General features: G+C 35.1%; 1 protein-coding gene across 1 annotated transcript; it reads right to left on the bottom strand.

The window, feature by feature from the left end:
* Positions 1 to 3,465: 3,465 nt before the first annotated feature.
* On the bottom strand, positions 3,466 to 18,068 carry LOC132303198 (diacylglycerol kinase 2). The gene is made up of 8 exons (XM_059800361.1): positions 17,790 to 18,068; positions 15,831 to 17,048; positions 12,726 to 13,101; positions 12,570 to 12,646; positions 11,947 to 12,066; positions 11,683 to 11,847; positions 10,711 to 10,848; positions 3,466 to 3,777 (listed from the first exon to the last, which is right to left on the bottom strand). Exons 2-8 carry the CDS (start codon positions 16,953 to 16,955, stop codon positions 3,622 to 3,624), a joined length of 2,157 nt encoding a protein of 718 aa, XP_059656344.1. The 5' UTR covers positions 16,956 to 17,048; positions 17,790 to 18,068; the 3' UTR covers positions 3,466 to 3,621.
* Between the last annotated feature and the right edge of the window lie 3,836 nt (positions 18,069 to 21,904).

Genomic DNA, 21,904 nt, shown 5'->3' on the forward strand with positions numbered 1-21,904 from the left:
CGCTCATCATAAGTCAGTTCATGGGAGCTCCTAAAATGCCACATTGGAATGCCGTTCTCTGGATTATCCGATATCTCAAGCAAGCTCCAGGTTTTGGGTTGCTATATAAATCAAATGGTCATCTCAGGGTGGAAGGTTTTACAAATGCTAACTGGGCTGGTTCTTCTTCAGATAGGAGATCTACTATAGGCTACTGTACATTTGTAGGAGGAAATCTTGTTACATGGAGAAGTAAAAAAGCAAACAGTGGTAGCTCGATCTAGTACTAAAGCTGAGTACAGGGCAATGGTCCATACCACTAATGAGTTAACATGGATACAACATTTTTTAAAAAGAACTTCGGTTGACAGTTGAAGCTCATATTCTATTGTTCTGTAATAATCAAGTAGTTGTTCACATTGCATCAAATCATGTGTTTCATAAGAGGACCAAACATATTGAAGTTGATTGTCACTTCATTCGAGAAAAAAATACTAAGTAGGAGTATCTTTACTCCATTTGTGAAGTCTGGAGATCAATTAGCTGATATGTTAACTAAACCATTGGGTCATAACTGGTTAAGGACTATCTGTTCCAAGTTATGATTATTTGATATATACTCTAACTTGAGGGGGAGTGTTAGAATGTTTATGTGTGTGTGTGTGTGTGTATATATATTTATGTTGGGTCATGCTGTAATTACATATAGTTGGTAGGGTCATTATGTAATTAGCTCATTCCTGTACCTTTATATAAGCTTCGTTTGTCTTAGGGTTGAGATATATATGAAATACAATTTCAGCCTCCATCATCTCTCTCTCTCTCTCTCACACACACATACACACACACACACACACACACACATCAGTTTGAACATTTTTTATGTAATAAATACCCATATAGTTACTCTAAGCATGTTTTGATCATTCTTAGGTACGAAAACAACCTAATGGCTCTGATACCAATGTAGAAAATCAAGTATAATAATAATAATTAGTGTGAAAGTGTATTTAGGTTATCTCAAAGTAGCTTTACCATAATCGGAAATGAACTGACGGATGTTTCACGTGCCAACACAGCCCCAATCAATCTCGCGGTGGAACTACACTACAAATATAAGTGTAACCCTCAAATCCACAGTCCAACAGCCTTTTTTGCTCTCCAAAAACAATTGACAGAGAAAAAAAATATTTTGGTGTATTCGGTTCTCTTTTTGACTTTTTGTGCGTATCGTCGTATGAAAGAATATCACAATATAATATATGTATGTTGTTTCATTACACTACAAATATAAGTGTAACCCTCAAATCCACAGTCCAACAGTCTTTTTTGCTCTCCAGAAACAATTGACAGAGAAAAAAAATATTTTGGTGTATTCGGTTCTCTTTTTGACTTTTTGTGCGTATCGTCGTATGAAAGAATATCACAATATAATATATGTATGTTGTTTCATTCCGTTGGTCCCCAAGCCAATATCAGATAAGGAAACCTCTTAGATTTAATCTAGACTTTTCCTAACCGGGTCGGGCTCACCCATGGACACCCTGGTTTGGGTCCAAACTCAAAGAACAATAAAAATGACAAACATATATAATATTAGTAGGATATTTGGATAGTTTTCCTCTTAATTATGTAGCAACTTTTAGTTATCTTGATTAATAAAATTTTAAACGATAATTTATATGTATATTAGCCGTGTTTGTGTTGCATTCTTGTTCGACTTTTTTAGGATTTGGTGTATCCCTATATTCATGCTGTATGCTATTTAAACTATTTGCCTAGATTGATACCAGGGGCGAATAAAGTACTTCATTGTCCGTACCTAGAAATAGCCAATAATTTCTCATCATATATTTCAATGCATTATATATATATATATATATATTGTTTGGAATCTATCTAGGCTTATTTTACTAAAATTTGGTATAATTTTGATATTATTTGACCAGGAGGAATATAAGATGAAAGTGAAAAAGATTAGTATTATTTTTATATTCAAATGACAAGCTGGTGACACTGCATCTAGATCAAACCACAGTTCTACTTTGAGAAATATTTGCATTGTGCAAGTCGTCTCACTTAGTGAATTTCAAAACAATTATGGGAAGCAAAAGTTGCAAGAAGATTGTACATTTCGGGCGCTAAAATGGTTACGTTATTGCACTAAAGGATTGCACAAAAGGGTTGTGTCTATGCACTAAAAGTTGTACCTTAATGCACTAGATTATGGTTTTTTTTTATAAAAAATAAATAAATAAATAAAAACTATTTTTTTACCAAGAAATGATACTTAAACATCATTCTATAGACTTGGAAAACTCTTATTTCAAGTATTAGAATGATTATATTTTGATTTGGAATAATATTAGGAGTGTGGTCGGCTGTATGAAATTAGAATTTGTTCAATTTGAAAAAATTTAGTTTAATTTTTTTAATTATTTTTCTCAAATCCCATCAATTTCAAATTTCCAATTCTATGTTGAGTTATTCAATTTAGGCTTAAAAGTTAAAAATTTGTTTGTGGGCATGATCGACCTATAGGAATCAAAATCAATTTGTAAAAAACATTCTCAAGCAAATCGTTTTTTTATTTTATTTTGTTACTTTTTTCTTTCGAGTACACACGCTTTATAAAAGCTCACTACGACAAGTCTTGAACCACCCTCTCTTGAGTGAAAAGAGACTATATCATTGAGTTAATGGTAAAAGTGACATCCCAGCAATAACCATTTGTTTTTCACCAAAAAAAAATCCCCCAAAATTCCAATTCTAAGATGTTATCTTGTGAAAAATCATTTTCATTTGCTCAATCACACTCTCATGACTACAAAAAAAATAATAAATAAAAAATAAAAATTACTATCAAATCATTTATAAATTCTCCAATTATTACATATAAGAATTCAATTTTGACTCAACCTTCTTAGCAATAACATAACATTGGGGATCACTATATCCCGTGGTAAGTTTATTTTTAATTTTCTTCAAATCGTTCCAAATATTTTTCCTACACCCAATTTCAAAATAGGCGCGAAATAATAACCAGATTAATTCCTGCTCTACCGAAGAAAAAAAAAATGACATTCCTTGAAAGTATCAAGATAAACCCTAAAGGATGAATGTTATTCACCAAATATTTCTCAAAACTTTCCAATTCAAAAATTATGAATGTCTAATGAACCTACATTAAAAGTGAAAAAATAAAATAAAAAATAAAAAATCAGACAATAGAACACTTTGGAGGGATCCAAAATCATCAAATCAGGTAAAGATTTTAATCACTGTGCACCATATCTAATCCAATATATACAAGTGAAACAAGTGAATTAGGTAAGAAATTAGTTTCTGAACCATGGGACTCAAATTACTAATATCAAAATTTTACAGCACATTCTTACTGTATCACCTAGGTCAACAGATCTCTGGTAATCTCACTCTTAGAATACATCCTGTGTCAAATAAACTGTGTCTGTCTCATTCGTATACAAGTTTTTTTTTTTTTTTTCCCTCTCGAAAAGCAATGAAAATACTTTGAAAACGTGTATGGGCATCAGGGTGAGGTAACTCGGTAAAAAAATCAAAAGCTGTTACCTTTAGTAGTAGTAGGAAATAGAGATACAAAGGCGGGAAGGAGGAAGTGGATCAGGATAGCTGGAGGGCCATCTGCTGGAGAAGTAATTTCTTCTGAGATGCATTTATAAGACCTTTACACTCGGCATCAACCAAGACGTCTGTCATTATTGCAGCTGCATGACCTGTTCGCTCCCCTGAGCCTGATGCCCTCCTCAACATAAACACCTGATAGAAATAGAAGCATATATCAGGAAAGCTCTTGTGATTATTCCCCGAATGCCATTTAAGGGACAAATCCATAGCAGAAGTCAAAGCCAAAGATTCTTGAGGGTTGAGATTTGTCAAACCTAACCAATGTTCCAGAGTGGATTATTGAGATCACAAAAATCAATATTGTACATGCAAACATATAGAATTCATTTCAAATGTGATATTATGCAGGCTTCTCGGCCTAACTCGTCAATAGGGCCGAGTCACAGGAAGACTGAAACGAGACAACCTTGATTTGGTTTTAGAAATCTGATTTTCAACTTCCTTGTCTCATTTTTTTCGAATTAGACCAAAATAGGAAAAACCAAACCTCCACCCTACCAAACTGCAGATTTACAAATCAAAACGCGAAAAACAAATTTAGTGAAAACTACAAGTTATTTACTCTCATACTGCTCAAAACGTCTTGAAATTTAATTTATAAGCCATTCACCTTTAAACATTCAAAAACACAGTTTTATTGAGTTCTGGAGTTGAACTTGCATATCGGTTCATATTTTTTTTATTTTTTTGTTGAAATTTTTTTTACAATTAGAATGGCCTATAACAAACTACGCATTACATAACCACCGTAATGGCCCAAGACAGTGACACCGCAAACACTACTGCTTTTTAGAACCTGGAGTCTTCTCATTGCATCGTCACAAAGCTTCCGACGATAGAAATTGTATGCCCTATAATTGAAATTTTCCTCCCTTTGCTTTAATATGACAACCTCATGCCGACCACCATGTTGGCATGAACACCACCTTGTTCGTCAGGCATTCAAAACTAAAAAATAAGATAACATCACCTCAAGAGGCTCTCTTACCTTGTCAAGCCTTTGGTGAATAGAAACTGGCCTTCACTCTCTCTCTCTTTCTTAAGTTAGCCTTGGTCTCAACCTTAACACTTGTTTTCCTGTCAAAGCTCTCATCCACTAACCCACACTCATAATAATATTATCGGATAAATGAACATGGATTACGGGTTGTCTCAACTTCTAATTACAACCTGCTCCTGAATCTATTGCCACACAACTGCAGCTGATGTGTAACTAACGAGGACTATAATGACTCAAGAATGTGGATGGGAAGAGGAGGCCAAAAGTCAGCCTCCTCATTGGTGTACAGATCCACTACATCATCATCTTTGAGTTCTGACCAAATCCAAAAATCACCTTCATAATATGAATGTCTCCCCAAGAACCCATACACTATTTTTTTTCACCCATATAAGATTCTGTTTCATAAAGAAAAGTAATTGCAGTTTAATTTACTAAGAAAAATAATAATAATAATAATTGCAGTCCATTCCAGTTTAGAAGGGCCGACATATAGGATATATCTTCCAATCTGTTCCAGTTCTCTAATTAGCATTGGGGCATTACAACAAGATTTCTATTTCAAACCTCAAAGAAAGGAAGGAAACAAAAAATTAGAAAGCAAACAAACCAAAACAAAATATGGGAGAAGGATGATTGTTTTAGAGTAGGGGGAGACCAAAAGAAGACGAAAGCAAAGAAATGAGCCCATTGAAACTCTGAAGTATATGATTCCCTTATGTCTGAGATGACAAGATGAAACCTAAACTGTTTCTCAATTTATAAAATTAAATGACATGAACCCCAAATCATGTTAGATGCCAAAATATAATCAAATATGATTGTATTTGAATGAAAAACATTACAATTAAAAGGGAAAACCCACAAAAAATAAATAAATAAAAAGAAAAATGGCGACAATAAAACAGCTTGTTTAGAGAGAGTGGGAGACTAGAAACAGGCAAAACGAAAGGAATGAGCCGGTTGCCCAACAATGAAATAAACATGATTCTAGAAACATAGTTTAAGTAGTCAAATTATGAGTGAACATGGAAAAATATTATCTAGACAAGTGAATAGATTGAACTTGAAAAAACAACAGTTAATTACTATCGCTATAAAACAAGCTTGTATTTTATCTTCATTACCTCTTCTTAATAATGAGAAACAATTTGAAAGAACCGAGTTGACCGCTAGAACTAACTACTGGTCTTCAAACCAGAAATAAGTAGGTTTACTCTTTCTTCAATAGCTCCAATCCGAACTCAAAGGCAGATTGATGTTTTGTTCAAAAAATCCAAGAATCTTTGATTAATAAAATTTAAATACATGATGAACCCCATAGTATGCCTCGTGCCAAAACCTAATCAGATGTGATTATATTAGGATGCCAAACTTACGAACAGCCAAATTAACTTTAAATTAGGTGGTCCATATGCAAAGGGAAAACATTTGGAGTCTATTCCAGCCTACAATAGCCAGCATTTAGGATATCATATTCACTTTCAATTTGTTCCACTTCTCTGAATAGCATTGCGGTATTACAACAAGATTTTAAGTTTGAGAAAGGGAAGACTAAAAGAAGATAAGAGAAAATAAACGAGCCGATTGCCCAACACTGAAGTAAATGATTTCCTTTTGTATTAAATGACAAGATTTAACCTAAACTATTTCTCAATTTATAAACTTAAAATGACATGATGAACCCCAATCATGTCACATGCTCAAATCTAATCAAACATGGTTGTATTTGAATGAAAAACATTGAAATTAATGGGGATGAAAGCAGGAAAGTCAACAAAAACTGGTGGAATGCTCTCGAAACCAATTCAATAGATAAGGGCCCTAGCTTTCCTTGAAAACTACCGCAAGGAAATATACAAAATGAAAAATGGAGATGGATGAAAAGGCTAGCTTAGAGGGAGGGGGAGACAAGAAGAAGACAAAATGAAGGAAATGAGCTTATTGCCCGACAATGAAATAAATAATTTATTTTATCCAAGATGACAAATTTAGCCGTAACCAAATTCTAGCGCTATCAATCCAACAGAGGACAACAAAAGCACATTGTGAGGGAACCCTCATGATAGGCTTACTTAAGTATATAATATACATACAAAGATAGATAGATAGATATATAGAGAGAGAAAGAGAGAGTTTAGTTTATCAGAATGGTTGACAAATTATACTTACGTATATACATTAATACAGAGGAAAATTCCAGATGCGAGGATTAATAGTGACATTCCACGTCGCCTGGGGAAGGAAGTTGTTGGCACTTATATGTGTTGATACCTCCTAACTGTTTAGGCGCGTTTTGAATAACCGTGAGCACGAAGAGTGTGCAAAACGGAATATATCTACACAGCATAGCGGGTCATGACATTAATATATGAAAGAATTCCAATCCCTCAAAAATCCAATTATGGGCTCTTTCTTATTAATTTTTTCTTCTTAGTTTGAGAAACTTTACTGTTGTTGAATACTGTTAGGTCAGTATGACTTATGCTGGCAAATTTCATTTAAAAATTGGAGTTTATATTTTTATTTAGCTTTTGATTAGATTTTTCATTTATTTAGTTGTGTTACATCTTCAAAGGCAGAATTGGAAGTGAATGCCACATTCAATGACAAAAATTAACAACTCCTCCCATTTACGCACTCACCTAGTTAGTTTTCTATTAGGCTTTCATATGCATTAATTCAATTAGGCTTTCTTAAATCTCATGTTTTGATGAATAAAAATCATTTTTGAATTGCATAAAAGAGTTATATAACTTCCCTTAACGGGATTTCTTTTTTCAATAGGAGAGTGCATAGCTTGATAGAACAATTGAAGGCCACTGGTCATGTGTTGATCGATCGACACTTGTCTCGAACAATAGAGACCTCCAAAATTCAGTTTCCAAACAAAACAGAATCTCTTTTAGACCTAATCTCTATGGTCTCGAAGTAGTTTTCTGAAAATCCATGATGCTCCACGTATACAACTAAAGGAAAGCTTATTCCCTAAGGCATAAAGATTTTTTAGCATATTGAGTGCATCCTAGCATTTTCATATAACTATATTTTGATTCTTTCATTCTTCATCATTTCATTAGATGGTGAGTGTATGTTGTGAGTGTTGATCACCTGATTTTCTTTGCTAAAAGAGTAAATCAACACTCAAGTTCAATTATACAAGGAAAACAAGCTTAGACGACTAGTCATGGATATCGAAGAGTTGACAGAAAAGCTGATTGCATGAAGAGCGACTTTGTTGATTGATAGAGTATGCACAAGTCTGAGTCAAGAGATAACTAGGAATTTCTATGGTTTGAAAATCCGAGTAACCTAGTTGTAACTTCTTTCTCATAGTGCATTCGTTTTGCCTGTACCAAGTCCTATGCTTTTTCCCTTGGGGTAAGGAAAGTGTTGGATGGGGTCATTTCGGAGTCTCAAAATGCGTTTGTGGGAGGAAGGCAAATTCTCGACCCGGTTCTTATTGCTAGTGAATGTATTGATGCAAGAGTCGAGAGTGGTGAACCGGGGATTGTGTGTAAATTGGATATTGAAAAAGCATATAACCATGTGAATCGGGTGTTCTTATTGTATGTGTTGCAGAGGATGGGGTTTGGAACCAAATGGAGAGGCTGGATTCATTAATGTATTTCGACAGCTCGTTTTCCTATCTTAGTGAATGGGTCACCAGCAGGTTTCTTCGCAAGTTCGAGAGGTTTACATCAGGGGGACTCATTGTCCCCTTTTCTATTCATTATTGTAATGGAAGCCTTTAGTAGACTCATGAAAAGGGCAGAGGTACTAGGCTTTATTCAAGGTTTTTCGGTGGGACGTGTGCCAAATCAGATTGTTACATCTCACTTGTTGTTTGTTGATGACACTATTGTTTTTTGTGATGCGAGTGCAAATCAAGTGAGACACTTGAGGTGTGTTTTGGCCTGTTTTCAAGTGGTTTCTGGGCTGAAGATTAATATTGGGAAGAGTGTGATTGTTCCAGTAGGGGAGGTGGATCATATTCATGAGTTGGTAGCTATTTTGGGTTGTGGAGTGGAGGCTTTTCCATTTTCTTATTTGGGGCTGCTGCCATTGGGTGCTTCCATGAGGAGAGTTGCCGTTTGGGATCTAGTGGTGGATCGTTTTCAAAAGAGGTTATCTGAGTGGAAGAAGTAATACTTGTCGAAAGGGGGTAAACTTACATTGCTGAAGAGTACCCTCTCTAATCTTCATACATATTTTATGTCTTTGTTTCCAATCCCTAGAACAGTGATTAGTAGACTTAATAAGATTCAGGGAACTTTTTCTGGAGGGGTGTAAAGGAGGAGTTTAAGTACCACCTTGTGAAATGGGAGAAAGTGTTCACCCCGATTCAAAGAGGAGGCTTGGGGCTTCGCAGGTTGGATATGTTTAACAAAGCTCTATTAGGGAAATGGCTATGGAGATTTGGGTGCGAAAGGTCCGTGCTTTGAAGGCGTGTTATTGCTTGTCGGTTTGGGGAAGAGGAGGGAGGTTGGATGTCTAGAGGTGTGCCTTCATCAGCAGGTATAGGTTCATGGAAAAGTATTAGGAGGGTTGGGTTGGGACGAATTCTCTAAGCGGATACGGTTTATAGTTAGGAATGATCGTTATGTGAGGTTTTGGACGAATGTTTGGTGTGGGGACGTCGTGTTGGCTTGTAGGTTTCCTAGACTCTTTAGGATGGTTGAGGAGAAGCATGCGGTGGTGGCAGATTATTTTAGGTTATAGAATGGGAGAGCTGTTTGGGATGTGAGATTTTGCAGAAATTTTAATGATTGGGAGATGCTGGAGTTTACCGATTTAATGGGATTAATTTATAGTCAAGTGGTGGAGGGGGAAGGAAGGGATGAAATGGTGTGAATGGGGGATGCTAGAGGGGTGTTTAAGGTGAGGCTGTTTTATCAAAGTCTCACGAATTCGATAAGCAACGGCTTCCCTTGGAAGGCTGTATGGAGGACTTCAGCTCCCCTGAAGGTGGCTTTTTTCACGTGGACAGCGGTGCTTGGCAGCATTATTACTCTTGACAATCTCAAAAAAAGATGCCAAATAACAGTTAATTGGTGTTTCATGTGTAAGAAGGCGGGTGAATCATCTTTTGCTGCACTGTAAAGTGGCAACGGATGTTTGAAGTTTAGTCCTGAATGTTTTGGGGTAGAGTATAGATTGGGTGGTGTCAAGTAACACGATGAATGTGTTAGAGGCTTGGAGAGGGAGACCAATGGGCAGTCGAGTTAGGAAGGCGTGAAGGGTTACACCTCTTTGTATTTGGTGGGGGCTGTGGCATGAGCGGAACAGGAGATCTTTTGAGGGAAAGGAGTCACCGGTATGGGTTATTAAGGCGAATATTTTGCATTCTCTTTATTCTTGGGTTAATGGGAAAAATTGCCCATCTATGGATAGCTTTTTGGATTTTGTTGACTGCTTATCGTTGTAATGGCGCATTTTGCGTATTTTGTTTGCTTTGTTAAGGGTTCGCTCCCCTCTGAGCGCCTTTGTTAATATATTTTTACTTATCATATATATATATATATTTATCTATGTTCAAAAAGTAGTTAAGGTTGGGTAATTTAGCAAACAAGAGTTGCATAACCCCCCCCCCCCCCCCCCGGCCTCTTCTAGATCTAGATCACGGCCTTGCCCTAACTCTATATCAAAGCCTACAGTCACAGTCCATACTCCCCTCAAATATAAGCAACAAACTGCTATCTGCTTTCTCATTATATCAGAATTTGTTTGAAATATGTATGTATTGGCAATAGGTCTACTGATAAACAAATATCATTTGACACTTGAGATACCTTGTAGAAAAATAACCACTCGAGTACAAATTTTATAAGGTATAAATGTGTCACTGATGGAGGCCAATACTACGAACCATGCAAAACATAACAAAGAGATCCATTGCTTTTGTTTGTTTTCAAACCTTTTTTTTTTTTTTTTTTTTTCTCTTCAGTATTAGACTCAATTCAAGTAATGCAGTAAAAAAAATCTCCCATGCATGCATGCATGTAATATGATGCCAAGGTGCATTAGTATATCCATCATTACAAAACCAAGCACCAGATAGATACCTGCCCATGATGTGTTATTTCTAAGCAGCCAGGTTGTTGAATAAATGGCTCCCCATCTATTTGAACTGGGAAAGGACTAGAAGAATGTATTCGTATGAGTTTCCCTTGTGCTAACCTCCTTGCTTGTGAAAGTCCAACCTTCACAACAGAAAAAGTGCTAATCAAATCTTTATCCGGCTTAATCCACACAACAACAACGACAATAGAGAGTTTGTGGTAGTTAAGCTAAAGATGGAAATAAGCAGTCCTCAATGCAACAATTCTTATGGTTTTGTTACTTATGTAGTATAAGCCAAAAACATCATAAATCACTAAAAATTTTGCTTATTGAATTTTACTAAAGAGGAGGAAAGTGAATGTACCCAAATGAGAAGCTTGTTAGCATGTATAAAAGCATAGCCATTGTCAAGCAACAAAATGCAAATATAAAAAATTCCCTGTTCAAGTTGATGCATATATGAGTGTATTGTATATTTTCAACGTTCTCCACATCATGCTTTATATGGACACTGCTTCTATCCTATTTCTAGGGGGAAAGGTAGAGAGATAAAAAAGAATGGAAGAAAAAATTGAATTCCTTTTGTAAAAAGCTATGCCGTTAATGTTGAAACTTCAAAAGCAAGCAGCCGTAAGTAAGAAAAAGAATATCTTCTTGTGCATAAAGTGTTAAAAGTAGTTGGAATATATCATGACAAAGTTTCTTATCCAATCATAAAATAGGGCTGTATGCCATTTGCAAGATATTTCTTATTTTTACCATTAAACTTAACGGGTTCTTTTATGTATGCTAGATTAAACAATATGTAAAACACAAAAGATCAACAAAATATATAATAATATAACATAATTTTTTTAGTGTCTTAACAAAAAGAAAGAAGTTAAGAGTTAAAAATCACATGATTAAGTCAAATCGACAGCATGATAAGCCTACAAACCAAATATAAAAAAATGTGGCAAGAGAAAATTTCAGACCTGAAGTTTGCCAAGGTGCCATGCTCCAGAAACACAAACAACCTCAAGATTTTTGTCGTACATGGACTGAAGAATGAAATCATCATCATGCTCAGAGTCATTTTGCCAAAGATCTACTCCACCCATATAGCTTCCTATGTTGAGCACAATTAAACCCTCAGCATCCTGTATAAAAGAGAATAAACAAGACCACATCAGAAACATAGCATGACACCACTAATAATAATAATAACTTAAATGATCCTAATTATTACTTGTGTGTACCTTTGGAATCTGGACATCTCTCCCATCAACTTCAAGCCAAACTTGCCATGGCAAGTCAGCACAAGTTCTGTCCATCATATCCCTGGCACCTTCTTTCGCATAACGCAATTTATTCACAAACTGTCCAATACTTCTAGTTAGCAAGAGGCCACCCATGCATGCCGAATTAGGTAAATAAACACTTTTGAGAAGTCGGTTTAATCAAATTTTAGATTCTGGAATAAGACAAGTCCACATTACCCCACTATCCCTAGTCTCTACGGGTCAAAGCTCAGATCCATGAATGAATTTTTTTTGGACAACCTAGATATCATTTTAATATAACTCAATCACTCTTTTCTTAGCCAATACCAACAAGTATACCAATCCTCATCCTAAGAAAAGAAGTAGGTAAATGACACTATAATATAGCATGAACGTCAGAATATTATATATTTTTTTTAATATTCCATTGATCATCTATCACATGTTGGTTTTTTGCAAAGTAAAAATTAAAATGCACATTGGATAACAAGTAGTTTATTGCAACTGGGCAAGTCAAGGAGAGTGAAACCTGCATAATATCAACCACCACTTGGTACATAATAACTAAGAATATAATGCCTGAAATTATGTATTGCTACCTGACTGTAGAACTTCTCAGGGTTTTCCTCCCGTGTCATGTGAAATTCATATGCAACCTTCGCATCACATCCAATACCTATTAAAAAGATAATCACTATTTTTAGAAAACTGGGCAGCATAAATAAATCATTTTCAGACCAAGAAAAGGAAAGTACCTAAATAGTTCATCATGAACTTGGATCGCCTTTTACTTGGATCACTATCTGGTTTTTCTTCTGTAATATTAACTCTCCAACGATCTAGCATCGTAACTGCTGCATGATTGATGTCATGCAGAAGAGTGCTTAAGCCACCTTCTCCTTGGATTTTCGAGAATCCTCCTCCCCAACGCAAAACCCTTGACAAATCATTTCCTGTTCCCAGGGGAAGAATAGCAACAGGTGGAGGTGATTCAAAATTGTGCTTCTCAATGGCATCAAGGACCCACGCAACAGTACCATCTCCACCACAAACCAAAACCCTAAAATATTGCACATTACAAAACATTTTTAAACCAGCCTCAGGCCCTTGGGAGGAACTAAGTTCAAAAACCTGCAACAACAAACGATGGAACTGAGCAAAAATATATAAATGCCATTACATGGATTCATTGCAATCATAATCACATCAAAGAAAATTTAACCAAACATTAAATAAAATAAAGTTAATTCCAAAATTGGAAGTCAACAGTTTTTTCACATCAAATTATTAAAAGAGAATTTTCCAAAAAAAAAATTATTAAAAGAGAGAGCACAAATGCATTATTGATGGTCCAATTTGGGAGTATTATGAAGATTTAAACAAGTTCCTGCTGCTTAAAGCAACTTATGACGTGTGGATATCACAAAGCATACAAGGAATAAACTTAAAGAGATTAATATAACCAGAAAAAAAAAAAAAAAATGAATTGCCCTATTGGATCTAGTCAGGGTAGGAAGGAGATACTCCAAGATGGGATCCTGGGGTTTCCCACCCATAGATTGGGCCCACCATTCCTCCATAAGGAATGGAGTAAGGGCCAATCATCCTATTTCTCCCTCTTATAGAAGTCTCGGTAGCAGTAGGAGGAAGTGATGCTAGTCAGAACGGAGTTCTATTTGTGTTACTCCTACCGTGGGAGAAGACATGATACCCTGCAAATTCTATTAAAAGAGAAAAACCACTCTTTTTTCATTAATTGATGGTAAAAACCACTTAGAAGAAGCTGATCTTTATTCTGCTAAGCAACACAACCAGGCCTGACACTACGAATTGGTAGTTGTGTTGTTTTAGTCAGTGATTGTAAAAATATTACCGCCATTGGTCATTAGACATAAAGATTACAGATGTGAGGTATCAATATAAACTCAGAGGTTGTTGCCTCTAAGAGGTAGTATCCAGAGAAGTCTTTACAGCCAAGCTTGTCATCGTCAATTTACCACCGTTGGTCATTAGACATAAAGGTCACAGATTTGAGGCATCAATATAACCTCGGAGGTCATTGCCTTCTAGAAGAGGTAGTCTCTAATAAAACCACAAAGAAGTCTTTACATCCAAGCTCTCTCATCATCATCATTGCCTTGAATCCGTATCAAGGGGGCCCTTTTTTTTTTTTTTTTTTTATTTTTTTTTTATTTTTTATGAGAATCTATCAAAGGATTTGACAAAATTTTACAGTCAATCATCTACCGAACACCAACCCATCTCTTTTCGCATCCAGCCTTGGAGAGTCGAATACAGCCAAGCTTGTGATGGGTATAGACAAATAAATGAAGAACCAGGTGGGAGTAAGAGAGGTTGAGGAGTTGCTAAGTAGGAACATACAGAGAAGTAAATTTTAAAATTTGTCTGATGCTAGGACAAGATAGGGAATCGAGTATTAAGAACCCAAAACTTCATTTTTTTAATTTATAAAGTTTACAACTTAAAAAATAATAAAGAAATAATTGTAAACTTCTCAATTTTCACTTTATTTATTTATGTAGCATTTATAAAATTGCATGAATTTGCACATATCCACCAATATATTAGTCTTCCATAACCATTCAGTATGTGCCACAGAGAAAAAAAGTTGTTTTTTTCTTTCTTTCTTTCTTTCTTTTGTAGATTAAGAAAAATAAGCCTCTAAATGATCTCTTTTAATGTTAAATTATCTTTGGAATATAACTTCTTTGAAAAATATTTTAGGTTATTTTTCCTAAACCCACTGATAAAAGATAAATTGCACACACACCATATGTGTTGTGCATGTACTGCATTTGTATCATTAAAGTCAGGATCTGATTTATATCATTTCTCACTGAAAAAAAAAAATAAAAAAAAATAAAAAAAATTATAATTTCATATAATCTATTATAAGATACTGCCAGCTAGTATTTCTTTTTCCTTTGTTTTCTATATTTTTTCCCCTAAGCTTCTTTTTTTCTTCTTCTCTTTTGCAGGGTTTGAAGGGTTTAAATCCAATAACCTATAGAGAACCTCTTAACGTGCAGCATATAAGTGGCCATATGAACGTATGTGAGCTTTACAACATCCAGCTACATACTAAAGACTAATCTCAGTGGACATCATGGTGTAGAATTGAAATAAAATGCTTGGCAAAAAAAAAAAAGGGACAAAATTGCTCACTGCCTTCAGTAATTTATTGTTTTTCCTAAGAAAATGTATTGCCACACACAACACCAGCTGCTCCAAAAATTAGAAGGTGCTAAGGCATCAAAAAATTGCTTCAACTCACCAAGGATGAAGTGAAAAGAATCGATAAAAGGCAAATTTCTACCAGGAAAAAGTTGGAGAACTGCACATACCTCTTTAAGTTGGGAACATATTAAAACCTAAACCCTTCAAAGTGGCAGCACTCAACAACAAGACTAGTGCTTACTTGAGCAGAAAATATGAGAACTGATGCATTTTACAAAGGACAAGTTTTTTTTGTTACAAACTCTAACTGACGCATTTAACAAAGCACAAGATTATTAATTACAAACTCTAGGCCACAATTCATTCAATAGAATTGGTACGACATGTTAAATATATCACAGCTAAAAGCAAGCACTCTATTTGTGGCAATCTAGCTAGTTAATGCAAAGGTTGTGTTTGTTTTGTCACTGTAGTGTTAAACATTATGCCCTAGAAAAATATAAGAAAATAGGAACTACAACACTAAGCAATACTTAACCAAAAGAGAAAAAATAATTTTTTTTTTTTTTTTTTTTTTTGAGGGGGGGGGGGGGGGGGGGGGGAGGACAGTTAAATATATTTCACATTAGTATTCACTGCAACTAAAGAGCTAAAACACTCACCTGCACAGGATTCAGTAGCATGTTCAATCTCCTCCGAAGGGAAAGCCCGTTTTGAGCTCCACTCTTGGCATTAATGAAGACTACAAGAGGTCTGGCATCCTGTGGCAAGTCGACAAGAGTGTACTTCTTACTTTGACCACAAACAGCAATTTCATGCTTTTTATGGAATAACTCATTCTGGGATCCCTTTTTACTAAGTACTCCATCATCCTTCAAGAAATGGTCATTGTTGTTATCATCACTGGATTTATTCAAACCAACAAGCCCATTGAGCAAATATTGCCATGCTCTACTGGCAGCTGAAGCATCCTGTAACTTACCATTACAAGAATGACTGCTTCCATGTTTGTTCCGATGGCGCCTTCTTCTAATTTGCCCTTGAACAGATGAGGAAATAATTTCTTCTGTGATGGTACTCAGCATTCTGCCTCCATTTCTTTTACCTTTAACTTCTTTCACACAAATCGGTGAGAGGATAACTCTACTTAGAGAACCCAAATCACATACATCACCATACTCTTGAAACATTTTGGCATGACATTTAACGTGTATAAGGCGCTGACACCATAAGCAACGCCATGTTGGAGAGGCATCGAGAAAAGGAATACCACAAGGTTCATCACAGTAAAAACAGAAAGCAGACATCTCAGGATTCTCATCCATGTCAATCCATCTTTCTGACCAGTGATGCTGCACATGGCTAAAACCAGACTGCGCCACGCACTTGCAATCCTTTGCTGCAAACTGAGAACAATGAAAATGAGCCGCTACACCACAAACAGAGCAACGATGGACAGGAGTGTGTGATGCAGCTTTTGTACCTAAGGTTTGTGGGGACACCAGGGAAGTTAAGCAAACACAGCACGTGGATGGCTGACCACCGTTAGCAAAATCTTCCGTCCATGTATGATGTGATAAAGGAACTTTTAGCTTTTTCCAGACTTTCTTCTTTGCTCTAGCGGCAGCTTTAACCCAATTAAGGGATGTCTTTCTCTGCCATTTGAAGAATGCATATATGATAACTAGTAGTCCAAATGATCCAGTTACCAACCATCCGAAAAGAAAGGGAAGATAAGAATCTGTGCTTGTCAACAACCTTAACAGTGAAATACTAAATTCAATCATGGCGAGCCAATTTTCTAAATATCCGTCTCAATTCTCTTTCATGGCCTACAATATTGATAAAATCCAGACAGCTTCTGCAAGTAAAACCAAAACCTGACCACAAAAAGGACATCATCCATCATGAGAACAAAGGAAACAACAGGTATAAAAGTGAATCGTGGAGCAGATTAACACAACTTAAGCAATATACATATGTATATAGGTATTATGAACGTTTAGTTCCCTGCAACAAATGTTTTCACATACAAATAAAAGAACATTTAGAGAAATCAAAGGAAAGAATACAGAACTATGAATCCTCCATGGAACTGCAATGTCTAGTTATTGGAGTAATACCAAACAAAAGCAAGCATAAATTCACTGTTTCCGTCTTATATTTTGCAAACAGTAACTCGAAATTCAATGCAAACAGAAATCAAGAAGAGAGTATCTGAGAAAAGGAAAATTCAGTATCTCCTCAGAACGATTCAGAAACTTCATCCTATATTTTCTCTACAACCAAACAAAAAGAAATTTTATATATATATATATATATTTACTCCGAGGCCTAAATTGCTCAATGGATGCTTTTGTTTTCTCGGTTGACATGCAATGCATATAATCAATATTCAAATCTCTTATATTTTCCTAAACTTTCTCTACAGCCAAACAAAGAGAACTATTATCAAAACATGAAATAATCAGTTCTGAAACAAATTCACAGCAACCTTAGGTTCCATTGTTACATCTCCAGAATTGAAATAAAACAAAAACAGATCCGGCGAATCAAAACTCAATAGAATATAAACATAAATATGATATATAAATACATATATAGAGAGAGAAACAATGGACCTGAAAAGGCGAGGTTGATGAAGTGAGCAATGAAGATAATCCGCAGAGATGAGAAAGGGAGAGTAAGGATTTTCCAAGAAAAAGTCTGGAATTGTTGCGAAGTAAAATCCCAAGTTGTGCAGAGAGATCGGATTCATCTTTCTATATTGTATCTACAATATGTTAATACGTATATATATATATATATATAATGGAAAGGTGGAGATGTGCGAGAAGGAAAGTAAAGGCGAGGGATGGCGGGATTTTGCCACGCAACAAACACGGCATGGATTTTGGGGAGACCCTTTTGTTTGGGGTTGTGAGGGTGCGAAATTACCAAAAGTTCCTTTTGCTTATTTTCGCGATGATGATGTTGTAATGCGTCCAGCGAATTGAAACTAGCTTTGTTATGGTCGTTGATTTCAACGTTCAGTGTATTTCAGTGTATGGGATTTGCCAATCTCAATCACAAATTTTGGCGTCCTTTTGGTTCTCTCTCGTCTCATTAATTGAAAAAATTAAAAAATAGTTAGCTGGCTGGTGCTCTATTCATTAAAAGATCAGTGTTCATTACTATTAGCCGCAGCAAGCAGCACTTTATCTATTTTATTTTTATTTTTGCAAGGCAAAAAATATTAAATGTTAGATTATGTCAACAAATGCAGAGACTTGAGCCTATCTATGGGTTTTCAGCAAGCTATATGGAGTGTGGGTTTAAACTTTCACTGCTTTAAAATTTTTATTTGCAGTTAATCATTATAGGAATAATAAATTATAATAAATATTAAAAAATAATTAAATATTAGTAGATCAACCAAATTAAGTTGATTAGCAAATAGTTATTAACAGAGCTTAAGCAATATCAAGTCGTCATCAACATAAGCTCTTTATATATCCGCAACAAACTCGTAATAGATGTTTAAATCCGCTTGCTTAGTTTGTAACCATAGAAACAGTTTTTTGTTAACAGAAAATTGTATAAAAAACTCTGCTAACTCAGTTATAAAAATGTCTTTATTTTTAAAGAACTATAACATATTATTTTCTGATTACAGTTTTTTATTTTTTAAATTCTTGAAAATTGTTTTTAAAGTTACAAATTAAATAAGCTCTACTTTTCACTTTGAAAGGTAGTGAATACCACTACTGCACCGTCTTTCTTCCCTTTACAAAATTTTAGTTGAGTGTAGGACTGGCCTAGTCGGTCATCTAAGATCTCTAATTTAAAAGAGATTTATGTATAAAAAGCCTCATATTTAAAAATTCTCTTAAAACCACCTAAAATTTTGAAAAGCTCATAACTGCCCAACTTAGTTGGGTAAAACTTGCCGACATCCATTTCATTCACAATTCAAACCTCTTAAAAAGGACAAAGGAAAACATAATGCAGTTGGGTTTTCAATGTGAAAAGCTGTGATTGGGGAAAGACTGACCTATGAAAGGAAAACGAAACATACAATAACTAGCATTTAGTAGAAGGCTAAAAATTTATTTCCTCTATTATTCTTGTATTTTTCTTTCTAAGAAATAACGCCATTGAAAAAAATTAAAAAATTCATTCTTTTTGGTAAGGCCATCAATAAAATCAAAGATTCTTCATGTATGCAGTATCCAAGTTGTGAATGTTCATATATATTTCAACACTTTGACCTGTGAAAAAAAGTGACTACATCGTCACAAACTCGCATGTGAATTTATGATTGAAGGATTTAAAATAACAGGTTTATGTTCAATTATTTAAGGAGTCTTATCGCGCCATAATTTTTCCTACAACGATAAATGATTAATATAAAATGTTATAAGAAACTTTTTATGCGACTAATGATGTAGCCATTAAAGAGTATAGATTCGCCGCCTAGGTCACCTAAATGTGCAATGATTAGTGACTATATATAATTACATCCATATCGTTTAATTATGTATGGAGAAGATATTAGGTACCTCGTACTTATACATTATTGCAAAATTGCAAAATTGCAAAATTATTTCATATGATCTCTCACTATAAAAAAAACAGTTTTTAATCGCGGTAGAAAATACTTTTTACTACGGTTTTGAACCGTGGTAGAAACTGCCGTGGTAGTAAGCAGAAGGCTTTTTACCACGGTGCAAAACCGTGATAAAAAGTGTTATACAATTTTTTAAAAAAAGTAGCGTACAGCCCCTATGAGAACTTTTTTTTTTGCCCTACTACTAGCCTTGCAAGGACCCAAGAAACAAACCCTATAAATAAAAAATAATATCATAACCACAATAACTTGCAACTAGCCAATAACATCATATATATATATATATATATATATATATATAACCAATTCCAAATCATGGTTTTATACAAAAATATGTACAAATTTCAAAAAAGTGCATGATTCAAAAGCTTATATCTTTACTTAACCAAAATAAAACAAAAATTCTTCATATTTTCTTGCTCTGTTTTTGTGACGACCCTGGTTTTTAGACCAGCGTGTCCTGTGATGAACTGAAGATTGACCCGATAACGGATCTGATATGCGGAAGCGAAAACAGAAAATAAGACTCTAAGAAGTCAAAATGACCTTCCATGAGGTCGTGGAACTCAATGAGAACTGACGCGGAAGCAAAAGACCAAAAATATAACAAATAAGCCCCTAGGGGCAAAATAGTCATTTCTGAAAACTATGGACTCGGATGCCACCAAACACACCACTGGAAGGATAACGAAAAACTAATAAAGATAGACTCAAAAATTACTTGATTCGGAGTCCAGATGAAGAAAATATGAAACTCCAAAGTTTCATAAAAATCACATTTTTGAGTTTAAAATTAATGCAGCAAGGGTACTTCGCAAGGGGTAAAATGGTCTTTTATGAAAAAACTGAATGTAATTGAGCATACCGTTGGATAGACAAGCAAAATTTAATAAACTTAGACTCAAAAATCACTTGATTTGGAGTCTGGACGATGAAGATATGAAGCCTCAAAGTTTCAAAAAAATAGATTCACTTTTCAGGTCAAAAATCTGGGTATGAATAGTGTTGTAACAGCAAGCCACATTTGATTTTTTTTTTTTTTTTTTTCCCAGAACTGAGGCTATGAACGGACACTTAAACGAATTTTTCTGGAAAAACACGAAGAAGAAACCCCCCTTAAAATCATGTTTTCTACCCGACTTCACAGAAGAAACAAAAAAAAAACACGATGTAAAGCCCCTAAAATGCCCCTTGAACAGTGTAGGTCAAGATGGACCCAAAAAGCTGCTACATGAAAATTTTCAGAATCTGTCCACAACTGAGAGCAAAAACGGGCTAGAAGATTAATTTTTCTGGAAAAACACAAAGAAGAAACCCCCCTCAAAATTGTGATTTTTATGTGACTCGCGAAAGAATTAAAAAAAATGCAATGTAGAATGCTCAAAATGCCCCTCCATGAAATCTGGTCATGGAGGTCCAAAAAGCTGCTAAAAAAAAACAGAAAGCTGAACTTTGCTATTGATTTCCGGCACCAAGACGATATTTTCTGGAAAAACACGAATAAGAAACCCCCTTCAAAATCATATTTTCTAAGCGACCATGTCAAAAGAAGAAAATAAAACTAATGTGAAAGGTCCAGAATGCCCCTAAATCAGATTATGCAAAAAAAGTGCGAAATGAATTCACAAGAGGCTCAAAACACAAACGATAAGGTTTTGCCCGGAAACAACCATGCACGCAAACGTAACTTATCTATTTGGACGTGCTACAATGGTCCACGACTTAAAAATACCACTGATGCAAAATTCGACCCCCCAACGGGCAAAAAGGCAAAAATGGAACTTGGAATGAAAACTTGGAATCCAAAAATACAAAACGGGATCAAATGACCGTTTCGCCCTTGGCCACACTTCAAACATGAATTATAAGACCCTATGAAAGAATGAAAACGGAATTCCCACACTTGATGCAACCATGGTGAGACAATGACTTGGCATTTTTTCATATTTTCCAAATATTTCAAGAAGTTAGAAGTTACAAAAAATTCAATATACATGTCAATGGCCTCCAGCCTCATTTCATACATGTTGAATACATTGAAAGGAGTGCACTTAAGTACACATTACATACATGGAATCAAAGAATACAAATTTTACATATAAGTCTACAAAATGACATTTCCTGCTA

This window comes from Cornus florida, unplaced genomic scaffold, assembly GCF_030987335.1.
Source record: "Cornus florida cultivar Cherokee Brave unplaced genomic scaffold, ASM3098733v1 CherokeeBrave_3.0.0_Hap2_Chr04, whole genome shotgun sequence".
In the NCBI taxonomy this organism is placed as follows: domain Eukaryota; kingdom Viridiplantae; phylum Streptophyta; class Magnoliopsida; order Cornales; family Cornaceae; genus Cornus; species Cornus florida.